A 17,968-nucleotide genomic window follows, 5' to 3' on the forward strand; every position below is an offset into this window, starting at 1 on the left:
ACCTGCGGGCCCCACCTGGCCCCACCACCTCCTCAACTCCCTCGCCTCCTCATCGTCGTCGGACTCAGCTTCAGTACCTTTGCTTCACAAAGGCACGCTGTACCTTTACCTGCCATATCCAGCGTCCATTTCAAATTTAACGGCTCTCAGCACTCTCAAGAGAAGATAGCAGGATACAACGGAAACACCTGCACATTCAGACTAAACAGTTTGAGTTTTGTACCAAACATTCAGATTTTTATACTACTATATATTTCTCTAAAAAATAGTTAATTCATAAATAGAGTGTCAAATCCAAGGTGCCTCACATGACAGGAAGCAAAGCATGCATTTCCAAGCATTCTAAGTGACATTTACAGGACATCACAAACACATGGAATTCTGAATCATTCAAACAGAATTTTAGGGAACAAATAGGAAATATTCAGTAGTAAAATAGACACATCTATCATCCCCTGAACTCTTTAAGAACTTGCCCCAATTAACAAGTTCATACTTTATATCTTCAGGACACTAACTGAAATAGATACAAAAGGAAAGGTATTGTCTGTCTTGCAGCTGCGGGCTTATTACAACATATATTGTTCATTCTAGTGCAATAGACCAGCAGCTGAACCTTTCAAAGTAAAGGCCATTTCACTTGTACAATTAGGCCACAAAATGCTATAGTTAGCTAACCAAATACTGTGGTTAGGTATGTCCAAAATCACTAAGTTGGAATCCACATTCTAGAACTGATTTTCATCACCAAGATCACAACTTGGAGATGTTAGGAGTTCGGTAAAAATTCCTAAGCTGCGAATGATACTGCATTCTTGAAGCTCCACAGGTGCTCCTTTGTTGCTGTCACCATTCTCTTCTACTTGGGAATGTACACCATCATCTTTCTTTTGCTCCTAGCAATGCAAGTTAAATTAATTATTTTATGAATGAATGACAATAACATGTAAGAGTGTGCAGGTTCAATGGAACAAATACCTTTGCTGCTTTTTTTGTTTGTTTGGTAGATTTAGCTGGCTTAGGCTTCCTTTTTTGCAACTTGTCAATCCAAGATTTTTTCCTCTTTGAACTTTTTGGCTGGACCTCCTTTTTCTTTAGCTGTGCTGCACTGACCAAGTTATTTCTCTGCTGCACATGTAACTATGCGCTCCTCCTCAAAGCTATCACCATTTAAACTCCCAATAGCAATGCCATATGTATTTCCATCCAATACCTTACTGCATGCAGCCATGGATCTTTCATATTCACTTTGGAAAGCTTCAAAAATAGCTGGAGTATACACTTTGCTAGCTTGCATCAGCATAGGTGTGCTCATTAGTCTTCTTGGTATTTTTTTCCTTGCCTCAAATTCAGCCTCCAGCTCCTTATCTCTTTTTTCTTGCACTGTCCTCTCAAAATGTTTTAAAAATCGAACAATATCAAAATCTGATTTCAGATGGTTCTTTAACGCGTTGTTGAAGCTCTCACTTAATTGTGTGCTTCTCACTCCCAAAGTGTAGACATTTCTCATATAACATGCAGCCCATTTCTCCTTCACCTTGTAGATGCTATCTAACCAAGTTTGGTTACGCACTTTAGATCTCATGATGTCAAATGCTTCTTCAAATGTTGTCTTGTCCTCAAAACCATACATACATGCACTAAAATCTTTGAGAATATGAGATTCTTCATTGTCCTCTTCGCATTCATCTTCCTCTTAGTGGCGCATTCATCTTCCTCTTAGTGGCGTATTCACCTTGTATGGCCAACGTTAACATACGCTACTTAGTGGCGTATTCACGAGTCCCTTTACTCCCAATATAGTCGACCGAGATCGGTATATTGGTAGCAGCTCAAGTAGGTCACTGCTTGAGCACAGCGTTCGGTTCGCATCGCCGACGGGAAGGTCAGACTCCCTCAGCTGACTGAGCACACTTTACTTCCAATATAGTCAACTAATCGTCGATATATTGGAAGCACCTCAAGTAAGCCACTGCTTGAGGGCAGCGTTCGGCTCGCATCACCGACGGGAAGGTCAGACTCCCTCAGCTGACTGAGGATCCTTACCATCTTACCTCACGTAGGTGCGTCGTTACAAAAATTAAGAGTTGCTTGTGAGTATGGTTTGACAAAATGTAAAGTGCTGGAAGTCAGATACATAACCATACATAAACAACCACCTAGTAATTCCCGTAAATTCCCTAGGACTTTACGTTCTATGCACAACCCTTAACGAATCCAACGTAATTTTTCGAAATACCCTGTTGTTCCAATTTTATACGGAAAGCGATTTTTAAGGTTCCAACACCTCTGGTATACGCTTGTAGCTCTGATGCCAGCTGTGGCAGAACCACCTGAATTATCCCGGCTCAAGTGCGCAGGGCATCACCATAAAGGCAACACTAGCTCAAACGCACTTCAAACGGAACAATTCTTGGTCTGTCGTGTAACGTCCCGATACAACCACCGGTTCTCGGATCGAATAAGCATACCCCGCACGAAGGCGAGTCCAGAGATATTACAACCACAAGTTTTGCAACACAGGCATAAAATAATTACAAACCAGTTCTAAAATATTATTACAAGTACAAACTTTAAAAAGTAGTTATACAAACCATAACTTTAACTTCAGAGTTTGAAAGCAGCGGAAAGAGACAACGATGGCTACAACACGTCGCAAAAGTATATCAAGCTAGCCCAAGCAAGGTATCACTCGTCATGGTCATTGTCGGCCGAAGACGAATCCCACTCTACAGACCAGCCAGGAGGCAAAGAGCAGGGATAGGTCAAACTAGCGACCTGGTCCTCAAGACTCATACCTGAAAAAGGGTTTCAACAGCAAGGCTGAGTATTCTAATACTCAGCAAGACTTAACCGTCAACGGGTATAAGTAGCCCACTATAGCTAGACTATGCAAGGTTTGTGAGGCTCTGGTTTTCTTTTTTGCTGAAAAGCAATAAAGAGTAGATCCTTACTTTCAAGTTTTAGCTTTCAAGATTCTAGTAGATTAACCATTCTATGTAAGCAACTACTATCCAAACATGGTAGAAAAACTAAGCAAACATCAAGATTAATAAATAATATTGTTGCTCTTATTACTCTGTGTGGCAAAGGGATCAAGCAGTCTCATTTCATCGTGAGAGGCGGACGATTCTGAATCGAAATTCAACCTTGCAAGGATAACCTAGCACACACGCTTGAAGCACCGTCGAGTCACTTCTAAGCAACCGTTGACCTTTCTTTCTGGCTTGTGGATAGGGTCAGTCTCTCCGACTACAGGGCTCCAAGGTCCACCCGTGCCCGGTCCACCCTTGTCCCTTGAAGTCGTAGTGTTGATCAACAATAACATTTAAAAACCTATCTCTAAAGAGAGAGTGAAAGGTATATCCACTCCCCGGTCCAATCGGCTACTAGGCTTGCCGCGTACCATATTTACGGCATGTGGCTAGTACTTTCGAAAACTTAACCACCGCTAACACACCCCGCGACCTTAGCAAGTTCATCAACACAGACGGGGTCTTATTGATAACAGAAGTAAACAAACAATTCCTATAAAGCTCGCGAGTGACAGGCAATCACTCGACTTTTACCGGTCCTATAAGCTTAGCAAGTAGTCGATCTCGAGTCTAGTGTTCAGTACATAGGTTCCTAGGATCATGCATCTAGGGTTTCAATTCAAATCCTAAGAACTGTAAATGCACAAGTAAATAATAACAGTAAATGATAATAATTTGAAATATAGGTTATGTCCGGGGCTTGCCTTCTCGGTAGTTGCTAACTATTTCAGCTCTAGGCTCTTCCGAACTTTGGTTCGGGGCTTCAGTTAGTTCAGCAGTGTTCGCTTGAGCTTCGAGATCACATCCGACAGATTCCGGGATCAGCTCGTACGTCCCGTCCGATAAGGCAGTCGTGTCTATATGTAATGCAAGAACAACATTATAAACATACATGGGCAATCGTTTATAGAGTAGTTAAATAACAAATTTAACTACACAAGGCATCATGATCAACAGCACAAGCAAGTTATACTAACTTCATAAAATGAGTGGTGGTTGATTCCTATAGCATTTAACTCAAGGTTTGCTAATTAAATAAACAACTCAGATCACAAATAGCAATAAATTTAGCAACAATTACCCTAAACAGAACATGAACAGACTAAGCTACCTTGCAAAAATCATGCCAAGACATGTAGCCAATTAATCACAACAATTCTTTCATTCAGATAACACCTAGATCAAGCTTGAATTATACAGGTCAAACTAGAGCAAAGTAGAAGCTCAAAATTTAACAGGAGGTTGACACAGAAAAGGAATAGCTACTGTGAAATTTGTATGATTTTATCTACAGAGAATTAATTATGAGAAAATAAACAAAACAGAACAACAGATTATCAAGATTCATTTTTAGCTCCTGTTATAGCCATGAAATGAGGCTCAAACTTCCTGGACAAGCTAACATACTCAAGAAGAACATGCAGAAATATTTTCATGATTTATTATGAACAGAAACTATTTACCATAATTAAAGTCTACCAAACAAGGATTAAATCAAAGAAATAGCAACTCATAAGAACTGACCACGAAATTTTTATAGCAAAACTAGTGTCACATGTGTAAACTACCATAAAAATTTCAGAGCAAGACAAGCTTTTAATCATCAGATAAGAAAAAGATAAATCATTTAGTATTTATTTACCTAGTGACACAAAACCATTTATACAGCAAAAACTTACAACAAACACCTAGCTTATTATGATTCTACTGCAAAGAGCTACTTTCAAGGATTCCAAAACATCTGAGTTTACATTTTTCTGAATTTCCTATGATTTTCTATGGAATTTCAAAGTTCACTGCAAAAATTACAAAGGAGTCCCTGCTGGCACTATTCATATGAGTCTTGGGCTATGCATAAAACCCCCCGGGTTGTCTTGAATTTGAACCCGAGGTCCCTGGCCGTGGGGAAAAGGAACAGAGGGAGGATGGCCGGCCTTTACCGGCGCCTCGGCTCACCGGCGGCGAGGTCTGGGTTGGGGAAAACGAAGAAGAGGCCGAGACGAACCCAAAGGTGGTCTTCTTGGGGCTCGGGGTGGTCGGATTGGGGTTTCCCCGCGGAGCAGTTGCTCCGGCGGCGGAGGAGGACGGCGGAGGCGGCGCTCCGGCGGCGGATTGGCGACAACAAGTGGGGGAAATTCCTCACGGGAGCAAGGTGAAGCTTCTAGGGTGGTTGGGAGGGGCGGAGCAACACTAGACTGACGGGTCTACGGCGAGCAGGGCGGCGGCGGTGCTCGGGCTACGGCGGCGGGGTGATCCAGTGCGAATTGGGCGAGGAGGAGAGGTGGGTGAGCTTCGCGGGGCCAAGGCGGAGCTGCTGGCGGGGTTAATTTGGGCGGAGCGGCTGTGGAGGTGCGGCTCGACGGCGGCTTGAGGCTCGCCGGCATTCGGTAGAGCGGCGGTGGCGGTCTGTGGCGTCTGGGCAGGGAAAGAGCGAGAGAGTGAGGGGAAAAGATCAAGGAGAGCCCCCTGGTTCTGGTGCGCGCGAGAGAAAGGAGCAGCGGGCTCTGTCCTGGCCGGGCCACGGCGGCGGCGAGGTGGCAGCCGCGAGGAGCTTCTGGGCGGCGTGGCGAAGGGAGGGGAGGTCCAGCGCGAAGAAGAGGGCGTCGAGGAGCTTCTATGCGACGCGTGGAAGCTAGCAGGCGGGAGGTGGCGCGGGAGGGCGGCCCAGAGCGGCGGGCGGGCGGCGTGGCGCCGTCGGTCGGCGGCGAGAGAGAGCAGAGGAGCTGGAGGAAGGGGAAAAGGACCCAAACGAAATTTCCAAAAACTCCAGGGACCAATCTGTAAACCAGCGATAACTTTTAAAATAGAGCTCAAATGAAAAAGTGCCCAACATGAAAGTTGTTCAATTTTTCAAGATCTACAACTTTGATGTTGTGCAAAAATTTATTTGATCAAAGATTCAAGAGCTAATTTTGAAAACATGGAAAGAATTTTAAATTCCAGGAACTTTGTCTTTTTCAATGTATTTTCACTTTAAACATAGACTTAAAAACAAAATTTGCTGCCATGTAATAAATGCTCTGAATTTTGCAAAAACACCCTCCACAAAAGTTATAAATGCATACTCTATTCAATATAACTGCAGAGAGGACCTTGCATAAAATCATAATTACACATAGAATCTTTTTATATTTACAAAAAGATCCTTTTTCAAACAATTCAAGCATATGATGCATGATTTGGTTCTAATTACCCTAAATTGGTTATTTAAAAACCTGGGCCGTTACAATAAATGTCTCAAACAACCATACAAATGAGCCCTCTGTTTCATCAAACAAAAGTGCAGCACCAAAAACAGTGGTTTCTCTAAACTGATTGAGCCCAAGAAAAACTCCAAATGGCCTATATTCCTTGTTTGTGCCAAAGGTAGTGTCAAACGTGACCACATCACCAAAGTGTGCATAGTCAAGGATCATTTTAGCATCAGCCCAGAAAATATTGGTTATGCGCTCTTCACAATCCAATTGCACAGCATACTGAAATGATGGGTTCTCGGTGATTTTTTCTTGAAAATATTGCAGCATACTTCCAGCCTGTCCATAGGCCAACTCCCTCTGCCTTTTGCTATGCAAATAATTTTTACGGTCACGGCATGTGTAGCTGAGGTTAAGTGATCCACCAACTTGACGACTAGCCAACTCATGTGCAGCTTTTGGTCTAATTCCAGAATCATCAGCTGTCTCGATTTCAAAGGCTTGAAGTTCTGAAATTTTTCTTTGTGATACCATCAAGTGGCGAGTTTCTGGCAAGTGAAGGAGGTGATTGTGTTCGAGCACAACATCAGTGACTTCATAATTTTTTACTTCTCGATCCAATATAAGACTCATCCGAGCTTTGCAATCAGTTCATGTTTCAGCTCTAAAAAGCTTTGGTGCATTATCTAACTGTCCTTTCCTTCGATGACCCTCATTGGAACAAACATATCTGCATGAAGTCACCTCACCATCATATCTGCTCACATTTTTGTATCTTTTCCTCACATCAAAGCCCATACGGCCTCCATATGCCACCCAAAACTGCCAAGCTTCATCTAGATTTTTGAACCTCAATCCAACTTGAGGCGCCCCCTTCTCCGATTCTATCATTTGTCTTCCACAAGCTGCTAGCAAAATGTAGCCCAGCGAGGAAAGAACAGAAGTGCACATAAGAAAAAGCATATATCGTGAACTAAAAGGAATGAATCAAGCAGGAGCATTTGAATATGTAAATCCAACAAACAATATTAATCGAATTGCTAGCAGTGTATCACACAAGCATTGCACATTCAGGCAAAAAACACAACTAGCTAGGAACTATAGCTATTGGCATCAAGACTATTGCAGATCTCAGAAAAAAACAACATATTGTTATTGTGTCATACCTGCAACCCTGAAACCCCTCGCTGTAGATCGAACCTAGAGGAAGCAGCGTCCCTCCCCTTCACGGCGTGGTAATGGCTCCTCTCCTTCAGCTCTAGTACCTCCGAATCGACGGCTCGCAGCCTGCTGCTCTCCTCTGGCGCGACGCGGCGCAGATCCCTCCTTCCTCCCGTGCAGCGCGGCGCAGGCCACCTCCCTCCTCCCGCGCGGCGCGGCAAGGCCGCCTCCATCCTCCGGTGCAGCGCGGCGCAGGCCGGCACGGAGGGCGCGGAGGGCGCGAATCTGACGCGGAGGGCGCGAATCCGCACGCCCACCAGACCTCTCGCGCGCCCAAATGTCCGTGGCCCTCGCTTCGGCCCTGCCCCCGTGCCTTTCTTTTGTTTTTTTGTTGTTGAATCGGTTTTGCCCTTGATGACGACCAGTGGACGCACGCGATGGAGCGAAAGACCCAGCGTGCCTTTACAGAGCAAAGGTACTGAAGCTGAGTCCATCGTCGTCTACCTCGCCGCCTCGCCGCCCACCACACGCGAAAGCAAACAAACTACTCTAGTATCAGAGAGAGAAGAGAGAGCGAAGATCTTTTTCTATTATAGAGAGAGAGAGGCATTGCCGTGACCCCTCTCTCGCCGGCGACCGATGGGCTCGGAGGCGGAGATCACGGGCCCGCTCCTCGCGGCCGCCGGCGGCGGCGGCGGCGCGGAGGCGGTGCCGCCGTGGCGGGAGCAGGTGACGGCGCGGGGGCTGGCGGTCAGCGCGGTCCTGGGGGTGCTCTTCTGCCTCATCACGCACAAGCTCAACCTCACCGTCGGGATCATCCCCTCGCTCAACGTCGCCGCGGGGCTGCTCGGCTACTTCCTCGTCCGCACGTGGACGGCGGCGCTCGAGAGGCTCGGCGTCGTCTCCAAGCCCTTCACCAAGCAGGAGAACACCATCATCCAGACGTGCGTCGTCGCCTGCTACGGACTCGCCTTCAGCGGTATGCTCTGACTGCGGGGAGGGACCTTTGCTTGCTTGTTTGTTGGGATGATCGGTAGTCGGTGAAAACATGCCTTATTTTTTTTGCCTAGAGTTACAAAGTTCCGGTGTTCAATTTAGGTGGACTAGTACTATAGGTTGCTCGCTGTTATTTGGATCGACGTTCAGTTTAGGAACGTTATTTTTACTGACATTTGCTACTAATTTATACTTGGATTTTAGCTTTGTTTGGTTGCCTGTATGCCATTGATTAGTGATGGTATCTAGATCTTCTTTGAGTTCAGTTTAATTGTTCACAAGTTTTAGTTTCAGAGGATATAACAAAATGCTGTTATTCATTTGGTGGTTTCAGGATTTTGTCAGTCAAAAAGCATTACGATTCAAGAAAAAAATTGATTTTTCTTATCACATTTTTTTGTTTCAAGATACTTTTCCTTTCGGTGAAGCTGAGTACCTTATATATGGTTGCTATTATATTCTGGTTGGGGAATTTTGCTGCATTTGTTCCTGATTTTGCTCTTTATTCAGAGCATTAGTCTCAATAAATACTTTCCTCCTTTTGCTTTAAATTCATTCCTCTTCTGAATAACTAATCTTGTGGTTGCAGGGGGGTTTGGAAGTTATATACTTGCGATGGATCAGAAAACCTACGAGCTTATCGGGACAGATTATCCTGGTAACAGGGCTGTGGATGTCAAGAATCCTTCACTTGGTTGGATGATTGGGTTTATGTTCGTCGTTAGCTTCCTTGGCCTATTTAGTCTTGTTGCGCTACGCAAGGTACTCATCATCCCATGCCTCTCTGTATGTTATGCTACTACATGCTCATTCTGGAATGGAATCGAACGGTTCGCATGACTAGTGTCTAGTTGCTCTGCTGAGGTGTGGTCTGTTTTGGTGGTTATTAGGTCATGGTAATCGATTACAAGCTGACCTACCCTAGCGGGACAGCCACGGCCATGTTGATAAATAGCTTCCACACGACCACTGGAGCTGAGCTTGCAGAGTAAGACCTGGACTAACATCTTAATTTGCCCATGCATTTGTTCGATTTGCAACTTTGTATACTTCTTCCTGTACAAGTTCCCTTTCTTATTCACAATACATGTAGTATGTGGCAACCATCAATTGAAAGGAGTACAATCATGACTCATGATTTTTGCATGAAAAAATGTTGTGACTAGGTTGGGTAATAGTTTGTAACCACAAAATAATAAAAAGAACAGCTAGAGGTTTCTGTGGCCTTTCAATGTTTATGCTAGGTCATCCAAGTGACTGTACATCACCTATCTCTTCACCTAATTTTAGTTGGACATCTCAACCAAGTGACTGTACCCCAACTCGCTTGGGACAAAAGGCTATGTTGTTGTTGTTGTATCTCAACCAACAATGAATCATATTTCGATTTTAATGCTGTAACGGTCTTCCAATTTGTACTGTTCTATATGTTTAGTTCTAAATCATCAATGTTTTCGTGATTAATCTAGTCAAATTGCAAATGAGCTCTGTTACTTCCACATCCAACAACTTAAATGACAATACCAAGATTTTAGTATCAGTCCTTCATGCAAAGGAAGCGCTAGAGGAAATGTCAAACATGGAACACATGGATTCCATGTGCAGGATGGAACATAAGTTGTTGAGAAAACACTCCATCCAGACACCAAAAGGTCACAATTATTTTTACATAAAGTCACATTTTGGACAAGGACAAGGCGTCAAAACACAATTTTGACTATTATATTTGTTTACAATGTATGTTCATTGATAACCTAACGAACAGAGATATTTCTGCCCAACTTTGCCCAAAGAGTCATGGACACATTTCATATAGCCAATGTAAACACCTATGAAGGTGTAGTCAAAATAGAAATATCTAAACTGGTTCCATAGTCACACAAACTGATTTCATTTCGATTTCTGCACGTTTTGTGACCCTAACTTTTGTTTTCGTGGTTGCAGCAAGCAAGTTAGGTGTCTTGGGAAGTATTTAAGCATTAGTTTTTTCTGGAACTGCTTTAAATGGTTCTTCAGTGGTGTTGGAGATTCTTGTGGTTTTGATAATTTCCCATCTTTTGGACTTGAAGCATTTAAGAATACGTAAGTTTGCTTTGACTGTTTTTGATATTCCATTAAAGTTTGGATGTGAAGGCTTGAATGCTAGATCTGATCTAATGACATGAAAGCACACGTCCTTTAAGGTTGAATGTCATTTGCATGTAAGAAAACCTTAAAATTTCCACTTTCTGTAGGTTTTATTTTGATTTCAGTCCAACCTACATTGGATGCGGTCTTATTTGTCCACATATTGTTAACTGCTCTACACTTCTTGGTGCCATCATATCGTGGGGTTTCCTTTGGCCATATATATCCACAAAAGCTGGGGACTGGTATCCAGCTAACCTTGGAAGCAATGACTTCAAAGGACTCTATGGGTACAAGGTACGGTGATCGAAAGTTTAATATGTTACATGCCATTGGTTAATTCTTCATTCTGTACTTCATTTTGACAGTCAACTAGCAATGTTCTCTCTATTCACTTGTTCTAGAGCCAGCAAATTACATGGCATGAATGATGAAGGAAACACTTTTTTCTCCTCTACGTGTTTATAAACCTTATAAAATCTAATAGAAATTTTGGCTGTTGATGTGGTCCTGAAGTAATAGTGCTAACTGTCATATTATATGTTTCATTGGTGGGCATTGAGAACCGCGAACATTTTGTTCAAGACTGATAAAGGGCACACCCAGTCCTGAAATCTCACAGAATGTCTAGGCGGCCTTACATCTTAATAGTATTGCTAATTTTGTTGCGTTTTTAGTGAAATAACATATGGATAGCATATCTAGCTCATTTAGTTCCTATATATATATATATATATATATATATATATATATATAGACTTTTTGGTTTACCTGGTGCTCAGTTTCTGCGACTTCGTGTTCAACAACAATTAAGCTGTATTTATCCTTTATTTAAAATTAAGCTGTATTTTTTCCCTGTGTTCCAGGTTTTTATATCTGTAGCTGTGATTCTTGGGGATGGTCTTTATAATCTCATCAAGATCATTTATGCTACTATAAAGGAAATAATGAATGCACGGGCAAAGCAAGGAAGACTTCCACTTGTCCAGGTTCAGGATGGTAATGTGATTTTCCTATTTTATACTTCTTACCTATCAATACATCAAAATCGCAGGATCTTATGCTGTTATTCTTGGACAGATGATCAAGATTCTAAATTATCAGCAGAGGAAAAGCATCTGAATGAAACATTCATAAAGGACAGTATTCCTCCCTGGTTGGCTGGATCTGGTTATATTGGTCTTGCAGCAATATCAACTGCAACTGTCCCAATGATCTTCCCACAGATCAAGTGGTACCTTGTCCTCTCAGCATATGTTGTTGCGCCCCTACTCGCTTTCTGCAACTCGTACGGTGCTGGGCTAACAGACTGGAATCTTGCATCCACATATGGAAAGATTGGCCTCTTTATTTTTGCCTCATGGGTTGGTCAGAATGGAGGCGTGATTGCTGGCTTAGCTGCCTGTGGTGTTATGATGTCCATCGTAGCGACTGCATCTGATCTCATGCAGGACTTCAAGACCGGGTACCTTACACTCTCTTCACCTAGGTCCATGTTTGTGTCACAGTTGATTGGGACCGCCTTTGGCTGTGTCATTGCCCCACTCACCTTTTGGCTTTACTGGTCGGCTTTTGATATTGGCAATCCTGATGGTTCATTCAAAGCTCCATATGCTGTGATCTTCCGTGAGATGTCAATTCTAGGTGTTGAAGGATTATCTGCGCTGCCCCAACACTGCCTAGCGATCTGCTCATTTTTCTTCGTTGCGTCCCTAGTGATCAATCTCCTCAGGGATGTAACTCCAAAGAATGTGTCTAGATTCATTCCGATCCCGATGGCTATGGCAATTCCCTTCTACATTGGTGCATACTTCGCCATTGACATGTTTGTTGGGACGGTCATCCTTTTTGTTTGGGAGAGGGTGAATCGCAAGGAATGTGATGATTTTGCTGGTGCAGTTGCCTCAGGCTTGATCTGTGGTGATGGGATCTGGACTGTTCCTTCTGCGATATTGTCGATCCTTAGGATCGACCCACCAATCTGCATGTACTTCAAGCCATCCCTTACCAGCTAAAATTAGAACTAGTGCTGTCCTTTATTTGGATGTCGTAATGGGACATCCAACTGTGTATATATGTTCTCTGTGAATTATAGTGCGAAGAAACTGCAGTTGCCTTATTCAATATTCATCGACATGTTATTATGCTTTTGATTTAGCGCTTTGGCCGTGCTTGTGATATAGTGTTAGCCGAAAGAGAGGGTGGATGAGTGGGTGTGTCAGTGTGTGGGTGCGGGGTTGAAAGTTTGGTCAGATCGACACAGAATGTACCGTACATATCTCACAGAAATTACATTTTATAATATATAAAGGTAGAAATATTGACAGTATTTGTTTTATAAACTAGATAAATTAGCCTAAGGATGTATATGTATCTCAATAAAAATACTATCTTTGTTCTTAAATATATTTGGTTCAGGACAAACAAATTAGACAATATATATCTAAAAACGGAGCTAGTAATGTTATAAGGGGAGGAGCTCGCAACATGCCCCCACGTCGTCCCCTCTGCTGGGGCCGACTCCAACTCGCCGCCACCAGAGCTGGACTCCGGAAGTCTGGGCGCCGCTAGGATGGCGGCGGCGGGGCATCTTTTGGCCCGGGGCCTGTAACATCTCAGTTTTCATCACTATTGAGGGGGAGTGTTGAATTATACAATGCAAACTTCTAGAAGGTTCTATAAAAATAAGAATAAACCATGGCATAATTTTGTTCACCATGACAAGGTTCTATAATGCTCCACAAGAATCATAAGAAGACATGAAGCTTGTATATTTTCTTGTCATGATAAAATTTAGAATTTTCTAAAAATAGATATTTTTAGAGAACTTACTAGAGTGTGACATGTGTCACTCATCTAAGAGGGTATGGGTGCCTATATAAGGAGGGTGACACCCCTTGCCAGGTCATACTACTCCACTCCATCCCACACACATCCAAAGGGCATGGTAGAAGTGAGCATAGGTAGAGTGTGCTAGGTTAGCCACCACAAGGTGTGTTCCTTCGTAACTTTGTTGCTCTAATAAGATAAGTGTCTTTATAAGTGTTAGTCTTCTGGTTAAGCTTAGTACTTAGTGTATAAGTTGTGATCCATCGAAGGTTGGCTCTGTCACCCGGGATCACAAAAGGGTCTGGGCTTCATCGAAGGTTGGCTCTGCCACCCGGAAGCCAGCTTCATCTGTTGGTAGGCTCTGCCTCCCGGAAGCAAAAGGCGGCTCTGCCGTCAAAAGGACCTGGTACACTAAGTAACTAGAAGCTGACCAATTCTGAAGTGAGTTGGTGTAGATCCTCAACTTAGTAGGGCCACCTCAATTTCCAACAATCACTAAAATAAAACTTATGTTGCAATTAAACTAGTAACGTAAAATAATACTAACGTTATATGAGGTATTACATAATTACTAGGCAAACTATTTCATACTCTTGCCTTGCGTTAGTACATTCGATCCCTCCAGTAACCAGCATACGCATGCTTGCACCCGCGACAAATATCATCTCGTCCCTTTCTATAGAAGCCCCTTGAGTCACCGTACCACGCCATAACTCACAGTCAACCGATGGCAGCACCTACTCGCTATTACTCATGCCTCGACGGCAACGTACCACGCCATAATTCCCAGACCATCATGACAGCGCCTACCTCCTTCACCATAACTTCATCATCCCCTGGAAGCCACAGAGTACCCACATCATTGACCTTGAAATGACCCGTCATGGCAGCACTCACTCCATTTCCTGGAAGCCGACGCCCTCCCCCCCTCTGCCGTCCTCACCCGCTCGCTCGCACACGCGCGACACGCCGGCCCCACGACGGGACCGTGCACTGCCGCCAGCACCATGCTGTGCCGCCCACCTCCGCGTCCCCACCTCGCCCACGCCGCTGCAGCGTCCTCGCCGGCTTTGCCGCCTCGACGCTCGCGCCTTCAGCGCTGCCACTGTTCGCGTTGACGACGAGCTGCCGCAGCCCACGCCGTCGCCCGTCCCTGCGCGACGCCGCTGCTGCTCTCCTCGCCTATAAAAGGGGCAAGGCCGTGACGAGCCCCGTCACCAGCCCAAGCACACCAAGCCGCTTCGCTCCGCTAGCTGAACCACTCCTCACGAGCCCAGCTCACTCACGAGACGAAGCTCCAACAGTTGACCCTCTTCCTCGAGCTGTTCCGCGCCAAGGTGAGATGGCAGGCAGCTCCCCGACCATTAACTCTGCAATACTAATAAAGGCCCAAAACACCCACCAGGCCGTGAGCACTTAATCCAAATCATTCTATTTTCGGAATTAAATACCAACCAATACTGTAAACTCAATATCTCCTTCATATCAACTCCTTTTTTTTTCATGTAACTCTTTTTCCTAAACTCTCCTCAAATCATATACTATCTATTCCTCCTATTTTCATCTCCATTTGAGCTTATTTTATTGCTTGCTTGCGTTTGTTTGCCGGTTGTGCCGTTTTCGCCCGTAGATCACGGAGTGACCGAGGAGGAGCCTGCCAAGGAGTACGAATGCCAGTACCACGAGCCGGAGCCAGAAGACCCGTACCGCGAGCAGGAAGCCGCCGCCGCCGACGCGTACGAAAGCGAAGGCAAGTTTCATCGACCCCTACGTGAGCGGTTGCATCCATGTGAGGACGTCTAGTTGTAGCCCTGGTTTAGGATCGATTACATATACCGGTACTTGAGTGATTGAGTGTGCTCATACATGCATATGAGTAGTTATGCATACCCAGAGTTGAGACTAGCATATGAAGGGTTTTGGCTGAGGCTAGGGCAGCTGGGTATGCTGGAGCCGGCGCTACCGTGGTGGTAGACTGGCAGGTGAGTGCTACCGTGGTGGTAGGCTCGAGTTGACATGTTGAGGGATGGTTGCTGCCCTGGTGAACCATAAGGACCGAGTTGTTTTGACATCTCACCTAGCTTACTTTAGTATGACCACAGGTTCCGGTATGGGCCGGACTTAGCCTAATCCCACTGGTTAGCCTGACGGTCGCAGGGATGGTTTACAGGTATACACCATTGGGGTCAGGGCCTGAGGGTTTGTGCGGCCGGGCTGGGGCGTGACCACGGCTGGGTGTCGGCTATGTCGGTTGTCCGTTCGGGCAGTCGAGCGTGTGGGTACAGTGTACGACCTCTGCAGAGTGTATAATCCATTCGAATGGTCCATGTCCACGGAATGGACATGCTACGGTGTGGTCCTGACAACTAGTGAACTACCTACTGTGGGTTGTGTCGGAAAGAGTTGCATACCATGAGTTGCATTGCTAATGCATTGTGCTTAATGTGCGTCGTGCATGTCATTCCCCTCCCGTAGGGTGAGGTGGAACTTGTTGAGTACTTTTGTACTCACCCCTGTTGATTTTCTCCAGAGGATTCTGACTTTGTGCCAGAAGACTACGAGTAGATCGTGTCCGCACCCAAGCTGATCGAGTGGAGCCGTGATGGATGAAGAGCTAGTCCTCCATGCTGTCATGCTAGTCATTATCCTATAGTTGTTCTGTGTAGCTCTGTGTTGTCGCTTTATCCCTCGTGTATATGTTGAATAAAGCTCTGTATGACTCTGGACTCCACTTAATGTAACATGTATTATGCCGGAGACTTTATTTGGTAATTAATACATGGTTTAGCCTTGATATTTGGGTTGGGGCGCTTCAGGGCTCCTACTGCGTCGCGTCGGCGTCGGCTTGGGGGTGGCGGTTTCGGCGTCCGAGCGGCCGGCGCCGGGCTTGGGGGTGGCAGTTCCGGCGTCCAGGGGTCCAGATCCGGTGACCGCAGGACCGGATCTACGTGCCCGCGGCCTCCCTCGCTCCTTCATCCTCATGCGTGGTCTCTGCGGGTCGGCGATGGCGGTAGCGGCGAGGCTCCGCGCGAGGGGCGGCCATGGGCTGCCGCGCGGCGGCTGAACGCGGGGGCGGCCGCGGCATGGAGCGCGGTGATGGCACGCATGGAGGGGAGCTACTTCGCGGCCACGGTCGCCGCGAGGACCGACAAGGAGGCGGTGGCCATTGCGACTGCAGCCTTGGCCGGCGCGACAGCAAAGGAGGTGGAGGCCGCTTGGGGTCTCGCGGCGGTGACGGCCGGCCGCGGGCTGCAAGTGGTGAGCTGCGACGAGGCCCGGGGCAGTGGGGAGACAGCGTGGTGTTGCCAGCGGGAGGCACTGTAGAGGTGCTGGCGTGGGCGTGGTGCCGGCCGGTAGTGACCCTGCGCGGGAGCAGGGGCGTGGAGGAGGTCCTGCGGCCGAAGTCGTCCGGGGCTGACGAAGCGAAGGTGGAGCTACGACGGCATGGTGCGTGTAGGTACGGCGGCGGCGTCACCCCGGATGGGCTGCGGTGGATGTGGTGCCTGAATGTCGCGCCGTGCACGTGCAACATGGGGTTTGGATGCTTCGGGCGAAAGCCTTTGCCGGCGTTCTTGCCGGTAGGATGACGTCGGCGTCCCTGGATGTCGTTCTCCTTGTTTGGGGCGTCATTTTGGATCTCTAACTCTGCCGCACGGGGTTCTCTGGGTGAAAACCATGTCCATTTCCTAGATGAGCGACGGCGGCACTTTCGGCGTCGTGCCCTTCTTGGAGGCGTCATCTCTAGAGACCCAGCTCGGTTTGTGGCGTTGCTAGCCCATTGTCCATGGGGGCTTGAGCCGGGGTCGATATTTCCACCGCGTGGAAAAAGCTCGAAGGGTGTTGCTGAGCCCACGCAACAGCAATCGTGGTCTTGGTGGCGGCCAGGGGTTGGCACATGGTTGTTGGTTGGCTGTGTGCAGCGGACCACGGCGGCTGGCATTGCTTGGCGACTGTCAGTGCGGTGTGGGACTGCGTCGGAAGACGGCGCTTGCGGCACCGGCATCGTGGGTCGACTTGGCTTGCAGCGGACTGCGGCGGGTTGCTTAGCTTGACTGGGCCACTTGGTGCGGTACAACATCAGAAGATGGCACAAGCGACTTCTCTGGCTCGCTACTCTGGCGGTGGTCGCTAGATGCGAGGGTGAAGCAACGAGGTGAAGTCGACCTGCGGCGTTGGCTTGGTTGTTGCTAGAGATCTTAGGGAGCGAGGCATCTTTGCTCTCCATCTCGACGGCGACTTCAGAAACGGATGTGGAGTGTGGAGTATTGTGGCGGGTGTGGCAAGGCCTCCGTCTGCAGTGTTTTCCTCGAGGCGACGAGAGAGTGGTGGAGTCCAACGGCGGATGCGGCAAGGCCCCCGCGCATTGTGTTGTCGTGGTGGCGACTGCGAGTGGCTCGGATCCGGTGTTTTTCACCCTGTCGGGTGGAGTGTGTTGTTGCAGCGGCATCGCGGCGATGGGTCCTGCATGGCGGTGGCCTTCTTGGTGTGGTGTTGTCTGCCTCCTTCGACTTCTACTGCAGCGTGGTCACGCTTGAGGTTTTCGACGACTAAAGGAGTGTGGGTTGTGGGTGGGTGCTGTGGTAGTGCTTCAGTTTTGCTCCCGTCGTCGCGTGGAGTGGTGGTCTT

General features: G+C 46.6%; 1 protein-coding gene across 1 annotated transcript; it reads left to right on the plus strand.

The window, feature by feature from the left end:
- Positions 1 to 7,919: 7,919 nt before the first annotated feature.
- On the plus strand, positions 7,920 to 12,839 carry LOC120682271 (probable metal-nicotianamine transporter YSL6). Its single transcript, XM_039964093.1, has 7 exons — positions 7,920 to 8,369; positions 8,976 to 9,148; positions 9,277 to 9,374; positions 10,331 to 10,468; positions 10,621 to 10,810; positions 11,380 to 11,512; positions 11,594 to 12,839. Exons 1-7 carry the CDS (start codon positions 8,030 to 8,032, stop codon positions 12,526 to 12,528), a joined length of 2,007 nt encoding a protein of 668 aa, XP_039820027.1. The 5' UTR covers positions 7,920 to 8,029; the 3' UTR covers positions 12,529 to 12,839.
- Positions 12,840 to 17,968: the final 5,129 nt, after the last annotated feature.

The sequence above is a fragment of the Panicum virgatum genome, chromosome 7N (genome assembly GCF_016808335.1).
Source record: "Panicum virgatum strain AP13 chromosome 7N, P.virgatum_v5, whole genome shotgun sequence".
Classification (NCBI taxonomy): Eukaryota; Viridiplantae; Streptophyta; class Magnoliopsida; order Poales; family Poaceae; genus Panicum; species Panicum virgatum.

Bases quoted from the DNA above. Each gene is read 5' to 3' on its own strand.
- LOC120682271 (XM_039964093.1), top strand. From the start codon at position 8,030: ATGGGCTCGGAGGCGGAGATCACGGGCCCGCTCCTCGCGGCCGCCGGC. The intron at 8,370-8,975 runs GTATGCTCTGAC...TTGTGGTTGCAG, and splicing joins CTACGGACTCGCCTTCAGCG to GGGGGTTTGGAAGTTATATA. The intron at 10,811-11,379 runs GTACGGTGATCG...CCTGTGTTCCAG, and splicing joins AAGGACTCTATGGGTACAAG to GTTTTTATATCTGTAGCTGT.